At 43.2% G+C, this 9,433-nt stretch overlaps 2 protein-coding genes across 2 annotated transcripts; both read left to right on the forward strand.

The window, feature by feature from the left end:
• The first annotated feature begins 576 nt into the window (after positions 1-576).
• LOC115366131 (snRNA-activating protein complex subunit 1-like) lies at positions 577-2,435 on the forward strand. The gene is made up of 2 exons (XM_030061390.1): positions 577-654; positions 1,010-2,435. The coding sequence occupies exon 2, from the start codon at positions 1,122-1,124 to the stop codon at positions 2,193-2,195; it is 1,074 nt and encodes a 357-aa protein (XP_029917250.1). The 5' UTR covers positions 577-654; positions 1,010-1,121; the 3' UTR covers positions 2,196-2,435.
• Positions 2,436-3,637: 1,202 nt separating this feature from the next.
• On the forward strand, positions 3,638-8,379 carry arl9 (ADP-ribosylation factor-like 9). The gene is made up of 4 exons (XM_030062453.1): positions 3,638-4,096; positions 5,892-6,066; positions 6,876-7,051; positions 7,617-8,379. Exons 1-4 carry the CDS (start codon positions 3,827-3,829, stop codon positions 7,794-7,796), a joined length of 801 nt encoding a protein of 266 aa, XP_029918313.1. The 5' UTR covers positions 3,638-3,826; the 3' UTR covers positions 7,797-8,379.
• The last annotated feature ends 1,054 nt before the right edge of the window (positions 8,380-9,433 follow it).

Raw genomic sequence — 9,433 nt, forward strand, 5'->3', positions numbered from 1 at the left:
AAACTTTGAAGGACAAGACTCGATAATGTGTGTAACATCAGATCTCCAACCTAAATTGCTCTTCTCACTGGCTGGTTTGACCTGTCATTGACTGATGCTCCCTGCTGTGTGCTGTCAAAGATTTTAAGTGTATTTTAAGCTTTGATTCGTCGTTTCGTCTGTGCACCGAGAAGATTTCCTGCCGGTTTTATTTGGCTGCAGGAGACAAAACTTCAGAGTCACTTTCCATTCTCAAGTTCCCATTTGACGTTATCGATTTCCTTAGACTTTGTCGCCCTGTGGACACTGTGGGGATTCACTTGATTAGTTTCAAAAACATGGGGGTAAGAGAGGCAATTAAGAAATTATCAGATTACTTTAGAACGACTGAATTAATTAATTAATTAACTAATTAATGATAGAATTATTGAAATTGTGCATTTAAATGTCAGATGAGTGATACTGGATCAACTTCCGATTTCTTGTATTTAAACGCCTTTCACCATTAACATTTAAAGACTCCACGAAATAGACTCTTATTTTCTTGGTTTGATGTATTTCCTGTTGAAACAGGAAGTTTGTTTGGGACACAGTGCAGGGAAGGAACATTCACAAGTGCAAACCAACAGGATTTCAGTTTTTGGAGAGAAACACAAGTTCATTTGAAGGGATAAGGTGGGTGAGAGAGGATGTTTAAAGATTTGTACAGGTTTTTTTTAATGGAAATTTTAATTTACAGCCACTGGTGCAGGATGATGCCACTGTTTGAGACGCTCTGTTTTACAGGAAGTGGAGGTCATGTGAGGTCATTTCATGGGAACTTTAGTTGATTGATTATTCCTAGCAGTCTTCATTTTTCCATTTTTGCTTTGAATTTTAATAAATCATATGGAAGACTGTAAGTTACCCCAGCAAGTCAGTTTGCTGAGTTTTCCCTCATAAAGTTTTTGTCATCAGGCAGTGTTCATGTGAAGCATAAAGGTTTTTGTAAAAGTTTTGATTGACAGCTCTGCATCCTCCCATTTGACAGACTCCCCTTGGTTAATTTAACAACGAGCTTCACCTGCCGGCTGTGGGTTTGTTCCCAGCTCAGTGAGACCTGTGAGTGCAGTGCGAGCTCCGGGTTTGTTTTGGAGGCCAGAATGCCCCGCATGAAGGCGATTTACTCTGATTTCTTCTGGAAACCTCTGACAGAGGACGTGGAGGAGCTGCTGGCTCGCTTCCAGCACACCGACTCGGTGCGGTTTGAGCACTTCTCAGCCATCTGGAGGGAGATGGGCTTCTCGGACGTGTTCAGAGGCATTTTCGGCCTGACTGAAATGAAGAGGTTCTGCAGGGTGGCTTTGACCACAGCTGTCAAGTACTTCCTCCCTCCACACAGCTACCAGATTCAGGTTGGAGGCTTGTATTTGATGTATGCATTTTACCACACTCAACTTTCCATCCCTCCCATGAAGATCAGACTCGCCCTGAAGGACTGGGCCTATGTGCAGAAGTTCCTCAGAGACTCCATCCACGCCCAGCACTATGATGTGGTTTACATCCTGCAGAAGCTCTTTGCAACCAGAGCCATCCACTACACCGCCATGCCTCACTTTCTCTCCTTCCAGAAACTACGCAAGAAGGAGTCCACGGAGTCAGTGTGCACAGCATTTCTTGGCAGGAACAGCACCGTGCAGGAGCTGCTCAGCTCGGAGTTCCTGGAGGAGCTGGCCAACATCGAGAGCCACTATCAGGGGATGAAGAAGACCATGGTGGAGAAGAATGACAACATCAACATAGCCCATCCAGATTTTTCCCAACGCCTCTACAGCTGTGCAGGAGAGTTCACCTCTTGGCAGGAGAAGACCTTTTCAAACGTAAAACGAGAAGCAGACAAGTGCTCTGGTGACGAGGAGAAGCCGATGGAGGCTGAGTCCAGGGCTCGGCTCCTCTCCTCCATCAAGAACAAGAGCTACAGCTGCTACCAGGAGATGTCCAAGTCACGGAGGCACCGCCAGGTCGAGACGGTGGACTCCTGCACCTCAGAGGCAGAACAGAGCCAGGAGACGGCCGCCTCTCGCCGCAGGAGGCCCCTGTCCCTCCGGGCCCGCACCTGGAAGAAGCTCAGCGTGCCGGAGGACAAGAGCCAAATCCAGGCCTGGCTCCTCAGCTGCCCGGAGCACGAGAAGGTGCCGCTGAAGAGGACCGACCAGCCAGCACCCATCAAGTGGTGAGGGGAAGGATGGAGCAAATGTGAAATGTCTGGATGACTCTCCAGTTTAAATGTCTTATTTTGAAGAGATTCTGTCCTGATTGTTTTATCTCACCATGTTGCATCAAATTCATCTGGTTGTTAACTGAACACTTCATTTGAACAGCTAGAATCCTTGAGTTTCTGTTTACCTCCAGTGTTAATAAGCACAAAAAAGAGAGACTCTTTAATTTTGTTAATAAATTAAATGCATTAAAAATAATTGTGTGTGGCCTCACTATCTCTCTCAGCTGTCGTAACGGAGGCTTGTGTCATTTTTATCCTAAGAGTGGAAGCATCCAACTGTCCCTGCAGCTGCTGATGTAGAACAGCTATTTTTTCAGGTTGCTATTATAAGAAGGTGAACCTGGAAACTGCAAAACAAATCATTCCAGGGGGAAAAAAAGGGATTCGTGTTGGTGATGATGCTACAGACAGAAATAGAAGCTCACAGTCTGGGTGCATGAGGCACATGGTGAAATGACAGCAGCCAGAGATACAGTGTGTGCCCTTGAACCTGAAGAAATCCCATGACAATTTCACAGGGATACACAAATATCACAGCAAAACTGCGAGCTCTATGGGAATTTTTATATATCACAGCAAGAGCATGGAGGATAAAGTACATGAGGTACATTAAGATTATTATAAAGTCATTAAGTTTTTTTTTTTGTTTTTTTTTTACTTATACATTTTGTCATGTCAGTTTCCCTGTTTGTAATTTTTAGAAGAGGGGCAGTTAATTGTTGATCACTATAAATTCACAAATGAGAACCAAAGACAAAACTGCTCTACATTATCATGTAATAGTATTTTTATCCAGTCATCACACACGATACAAAAAGAATAAACAGTGCATGCAATATAGTCTATTTTACAATAAGTGTAAACAGTCTAGACATACTGCAAACAAAGAGATTAAGAGTGAAAGTTAAATAACTGAAAAGGCACAGGCAGCAGCATAATACATATATAAATATTTATAATACTTATATAAACCTGTCTTCACTTCTTATCAAGATCTACATTCCAGAAAAAAAAATAAATTAAAAAAAAAATCACACTTATAACTCTCTTTATAAAGCATTCTTTTGAAAGCCAAAAGTGCAAAATATCATCATAATATGGTGATATTAAATAAAATAATAAATAGTTCACTAAGATAAACTCACTATTGAGTAAAACCAATAGCACAAACACACTGTAAATCTCTGTAAGAATATTAATCGGATATTATCGGATTATAGTGATACCATGGGAGATAAAAACCCAACTTTAAGCACAAGTTCATTTTAAACTGTTTTGCAGTACAGACATAAGGCGCTTTAGGATTATTATTATTATAGTGATTATTACACTGTGCGCCTTCTGCCCTCTGGTGGTCAAACTGCGGTAATGCACGACCAAAATACCGCCACAGTCCAGCCCGGAAATACCGAGCAGAAGTTCCTCCTGCGCTTCCTGTCCGCTTAATCCACTTGTTGAGGAGAGCCGGAGGAGCCGCATGGTGGAAACAACTTTTAACCTTTTGGGCAAGACTCGGAAAATGACGCAAAGTGACGGGTGAGAGCGGGGTTTCTACAAGTTTCAAGCAGCGCCGCGGGAGTGTGAACGATGTCCGGGCTGAGGGGAGTCGGGCTGCTCGGCGCCTCGGTTGCACTCGCCGGAGGACTCGCCTATGCCATCTGGAGCTATGCATCCTCCACTCCGGGGGGGAGGAAGGAGGAGAAGGAGCCGGAGCCCGAAACAAAGCCGGAGGGAGACAACGGAGCAGAGCAGGAGGAAGGAGGAGGAGGAGGAGGAGGAGGAGAGACGGAGGGAGCAGAAAGTGTTGTGGCCGCTGCAGCCGCGCCTGTTGCCGCAGAGACGCCGAGAGACACTGAGGTAACAGCACCAGGTGTTTCTGTTGGGACAGGACACGCCCTCCTGACAACTGTTGCTGTGTGTGTGTGTGTGTGTGTGTGTGTGTGTGTGTGTGTGTGTGTGTGTGTGTGTGTGTGTGTGTCCTTGTTTTTTTTTTAATGCTTAAGAGGATCAGATGTTACCAGAAAGATAGAAACATGACAGAAACCCTCCAATCTGCCTTTTTATTCTTTTTTTTTTTTTTCTAAAGGGGTATTACAACACAGGCGTTGGACAGGATTAAAGGAAAATTCCACTCAAAAACACTTGGACACACAACTTAAAATAGCTATTGGCATTTCTGGGTTAGTCTTGTTGTTTTGGTGGTGTGGCTCGGCGATATGGACAAATTCAACTATCACAGTATTTTTTACTGAATATATCAATATTGTGATGATATTTTAGGGATGATTTTTGCTTTCACAAAATATTTACATGTTGAGATTTTTGATAAACAATCATGAATAATGCAGATATGATGATCAAGCAGGTGGAGGCCAATAACACAACATTTAAAGCAGTCTACTAATTTCAGGAAATTACATCATTTCACTTTAATAAAGCCTTTAAAACCAGGAAAGGACAACACGACAGTTATATAATGACTTAATGATATCCAAAATCCCAGATTTGATATGATATTGTTATATGGCCCAGCCCTAAGCGTGTATTCAACTTTCACTTCCAGCACCTCCTACAGTGTAGTGTGATGGCAGAAAATGTTGAAGCGATCCAGCGCATCAACAGTAAATGTCAGGTTTTGGGGTTCGTGGGTCTCACTAGACAGAAAACCACTGCAGCATCAAGGCATCTTGGTTTAGAGCTCAGGCACAGAAACGCCCCAGACCTTCACAAAGCAGGGAACTGAGATACTTCCTACTTGGAATTTCCCTCTTTCCACATCGGACTATTTAAAAGGATGAAGTGGAACAACATGGACACCCCGAGGAAAAAGTGCATTTATTCGGCTGTTTTCAGAGCAGAGCAGGTGTTACATCACTCGAAATGCAAAACAGTGTCAGGGCTAAAAGGCCACTGTGCAGTTTTAACATTGATGTTACACAGAACAACTCAGGCTTCCAGTTAGACAGTTATCCAGCAGATTAATGGATCTTGAGCGTCTGATTATGTTCCCTACAAGTATTGCCATGTTGGTTATTTTAGTTTGATGACGTCACACTAACCCTAACTCCTGGATTTCACTGAACATCACCAATTGATGAATTGATGATATGCAACAGCATGAAGGGATCAGAGGGCAGTTTAAGTCATAATTAAATATAAAATGACCTTTTCAACTTAATAGCCAATTCTCCATGCCAGACTGTTTCTCTTTATAACTGTGAATGCCTATGAATTCGCTAATTTTTATGTCCAAAATTTCCTGATTTGTGTTTCCCTGGAGACAGTATTTATGATGGAGACTTCATGCTGTATCTGAAGGCGTGAGCAAAATCGTCACCCAGTAAAACCGTCACATTTTTGAACATTTGTCACACCACTCCCATCCAATAAAACTGCCTTTCTCTCCCTTAACTGGCCTCCTGTTGGTTCAGACTTTTTGCATCATGTCTTCACCCCAAGATCCTGTTTCAGCTGCACAAACATCAGACTAAGGAGGCAAGACGCTCCCACAATGCCTTTCCATTGTGGCTTAAATATAGACAGTGAAGGTTTTGTGTTATGTTTAAAAAATCAGTTTGCACTGTTCTTGACCAGAAAACGTGGTTCTTCTGTGAGTTTGGATCGGTTACCGGTCTCTCTGTCTGTGCTGCAGTCCCGGCCTGTGGAGAGAGGGACGCAGGTCCTGGTTCTGGGTCTGGACGGAGCCGGGAAGACCAGCCTGCTGCACTGCTTCGCCACCGGCGTCCTGGAGCAGGACGTGCAGCCGACGCAGGGCTTCAACGCCGTGTCCATCCACCGAGAGGGCCTGCAGATCGAGTTCCTAGAAAGTAAATCTGAACTCTGGAAGTATCACGGTGTGGGTGGAGGGGATGTTGTTGGGTAGTAAAGATGCTATCGGCTGCATTTTCAGAGATAAGTATGTCACATTAGTTGTTGTACCACAATATAGTGCTGAAACAGCTAGATTACAAGGGTAGTAATCAGTCAGTCAATTGATAGGAAATGTGTTATTTAAATAATACACCAGTATCATTTATTTAACTAAAATTGATTCCAACTTCAAGATGCTACGATTTTTGTTTTTGGCTGCTGATCGAACTAAAGATGTGATTTGAAGGCACACCAACTTCCCATGAGCTTTTGCTATTTTTTGACTCATTAAAGGCTAAATTATCAAAAGATTAATTTAAAAATGATTTAGTAGATTAATTGCCGTTGAGAATAATCATTAGTTGTAGCTCTACTGCAGTGTAATTACAGCAAACAAATGAGATCATGCTCAAAACGATTGGTTCCCAACCCGGTCCTCAAGGGGCCCCTGTCCTGCTGGCTGTTGTTTTGTTTTGTTGATCCATTTAAAGGCTTCATGCTGATTGGTTGAAACAGATCTACCTGAACAAGGGGTGCATGAAGGCGCATGGGTGTTAATTGGATCAGGTGTGCAAGAGTAAAGCTGGAGGAAAAACCTGCAGGGCACGGGTTCCTCGAGGACCGGGTTGGGCAAAAACTTCAAATTCAGTCGAGAGATTCACTTTTTGCACGGGGAAAAATTTAGGAACCACGTTGACGCAGAACATTGAGGCGGCGAGGTCTCTGCGGCGTTCAAAGTGTTGAAGTGTCGTGTTCTCTGTGCTAGTTGGAGGCCGGGAGCACCTGCGGCCGTACTGGCAGCGCTACATGTCCAAAGCTCTGCTGCTGGTGTTCGTGGTGGACTCGTCCCGGGCCGAGCTCTTCCCCCTGGCCAAGACACATCTGCACGAGCTGCTGGCCTCCGACCCCCAGCTGCCTTTAGTGGTGCTGGCCAACAAACAGGTCAGAAACACAGAAAAACAACGTGCTGTGTGTGTGTGTGTGTGTGTAACAAGTCCCCAGTGTCCCGTCCTCTAAGGAGCTCACATACTGTTCTGTAAATTCCTGACCAGAACTGTAATAGTTTCACAATTTTCCTTCGCTTTTCCTTTGGTTTTATTCCATTTGATGCAGTTAGTTTTCATTTTTTTATGCTTACTAGTGCTCACACAACTATTCAGTTATATTATATTATTCAGAATTAGTCAGTCGCCAGAAATCAACATGTAATAGTTTTGATAATCAGATAATTATTTGTCATTTATTAAGTAACAATATTAACTTTTATTAGTTACAAGTTCACAACTGATCTTTTTTTTTCTTGCTTTTCTCCTTTTCCTATCGTTAAAAATTAATACTTGGGGATTTTTTTGGTGGCTCATCAGACCAAGGAGGCACTTTGTGGTGACTCTGATGGGCATTTGTAGTTGTTTTTAACATTTCACAGCAAACTGATAGATCGATTGATTGTTCCACCGGTCAGTGCGATGCCTCCTCCGGCCTAATCACGGTTTCCTTCGGTTTCCAGGACCTTCCGGGAGCCTGCAGCATCACCGACCTGCATGACGGCCTGTCGCTGGCCGAGGTGGGAGACCAGCGCAAGCTCTTCCTCATCGGCACCCACGTGAGGAGGGGCGACGCGGAGCTCAGCTCAGGCGTGCAGGACGCACGGGACCTGATCGCCCAGATCGTGTCTGACGGCAGATAAAACGTGCACGCCCTGGCCGAGTCCTCCGTTAAGACCTCGGCCTGTTGGTGATCGCCACTTAATTTGTATTTTTTGGTGTCGCTTCGTTAAGCACCTTTTCTGACTCTCCCGTGGGTTTCATTACATCTGGCGAAATCACACCGACCTCAGGTATTTGGCTACAAACGTAATATTTTATTCTCGTTCTGGTATCTTGAATAGAGCTTATATCATAGTTACAATTCTGAAAGTGCGAGCTCTCGGACTGAAGAGCATTCGATAAGCTACAGATCATTGTATCATGGTAAATATGGTACCATACATTTGACGTTCTGTTACTAAATGACCAAAGATTAAGTTCAGATTTTCAAACTCCTGGTCATTTTCGGTCTTAATGTACGACGGTGTATAAGGGCCATTGTAGGGGGGAAATTAAGGAATCATAACTTTATGAGAAAAAACTATAAAATCAAAATGTTTTTTTCTGAATAGGCCCGATTCATGACAGGATGCTGATGATGACATTGTGATTCTGGGTTAAAATCACCAGGAGCAGCAGCGTCTGCATTGTGCAAAAAAAAAAAAAAAAAAAAAAAAAAAAAAACCTGCAAAATGAGGCAATGTGGTTCCTTAACCAAAAAATTAAGGAAAAAAAAGTAGAAGAAAAACATTTTTTTCTCATAATTTTATCACTTTATAATCTTAAACTTTTCGAGTTTTTTTTTTTTTTTTTTCAATCAAACCTGGGAGTTTGTTTTTTTTTTCGTAAATTTATGACTTTAATCTTGGAAATTCTGTTTTTTTTCTCTGAATATTTCCCCCACGTCCCCTGCCTCGATCATTTTCCCCCCCTGCTGTGGCCCTGATATACCATCATATTTATTCCATCAGCCTCCAGTTTAATCTTAAAGACGTTTCTGTGATCAAGACAAACGCTTTGTTGTTACCAAAGATTTATTTTTCTTTTGTGTGTTTTTTTTTTTTTTTTTTTTTAATTTTAAATGCAGCCATATTTTTTCCCTGTTACCGTGTGCTTTATGATGCAGCTCCCGCGTTAGCAGAGTAAAGTGTCACAGCACTGTGGATAAAGAGCCATCTCTGAGGCCGTGGAGAAGCCTGCAGGTAGACGGCCGCGGGGCGCACAGTCAGAGTGGATTTGTATGAGGCTGCAGAAACACACATAGGCCATCTGTGTTCTGCTCACACACACCAGCCAAGCCACCAGTCTGCCTGTCAGCACCACAGATTTATCAATTTTAATGTGATTTAATGTGAATTTTAATGTCTGTTGACAGCAAACACAGCCAAACAGTGTGTGGAAAGATCCTACAGACTGGATTGACTTTTTTTTTTTTTTTTTTTTTGCTCATCTGCACGGCATCAAAACATTCAGTCCACAGGTGATAAATCAAAGGAAAAAACAAACGAAGTGTCTCAGTAAAGTATCGAACAGCTTCAAAGCTCCTTGGCAGAGATTTTCTGAGAGTCTGGGACTGTCCTGGAGGGATGGAGCTCCGTTCTTCCAAAAGATCCTGAACACACAGAGGGATGCTCTAGCAGGGCTGTAGGGCTGCAGCTCCCGTTTTAAAGACAAATGCACTTTGGAGAGTTGAGTGGCGCTGATCTGCAGCGATGTGGAACAAAGTGATGTGCTCGCA

The sequence above is a fragment of the Myripristis murdjan genome, chromosome 10, assembly GCF_902150065.1.
Source record: "Myripristis murdjan chromosome 10, fMyrMur1.1, whole genome shotgun sequence".
In the NCBI taxonomy this organism is placed as follows: domain Eukaryota; kingdom Metazoa; phylum Chordata; class Actinopteri; order Holocentriformes; family Holocentridae; genus Myripristis; species Myripristis murdjan.

Bases quoted from the DNA above. Each gene is read 5' to 3' on its own strand.
- LOC115366131 (XM_030061390.1), top strand. From the start codon at position 1,122: ATGCCCCGCATGAAGGCGATTTACTCTGATTTCTTCTGGAAACCTCTG.
- arl9 (XM_030062453.1), top strand. From the start codon at position 3,827: ATGTCCGGGCTGAGGGGAGTCGGGCTGCTCGGCGCCTCGGTTGCACTC. The intron at 4,097-5,891 runs GTAACAGCACCA...TCTGTGCTGCAG, and splicing joins AGACGCCGAGAGACACTGAG to TCCCGGCCTGTGGAGAGAGG. The intron at 6,067-6,875 runs GTAAATCTGAAC...TCTCTGTGCTAG, and splicing joins GCAGATCGAGTTCCTAGAAA to TTGGAGGCCGGGAGCACCTG.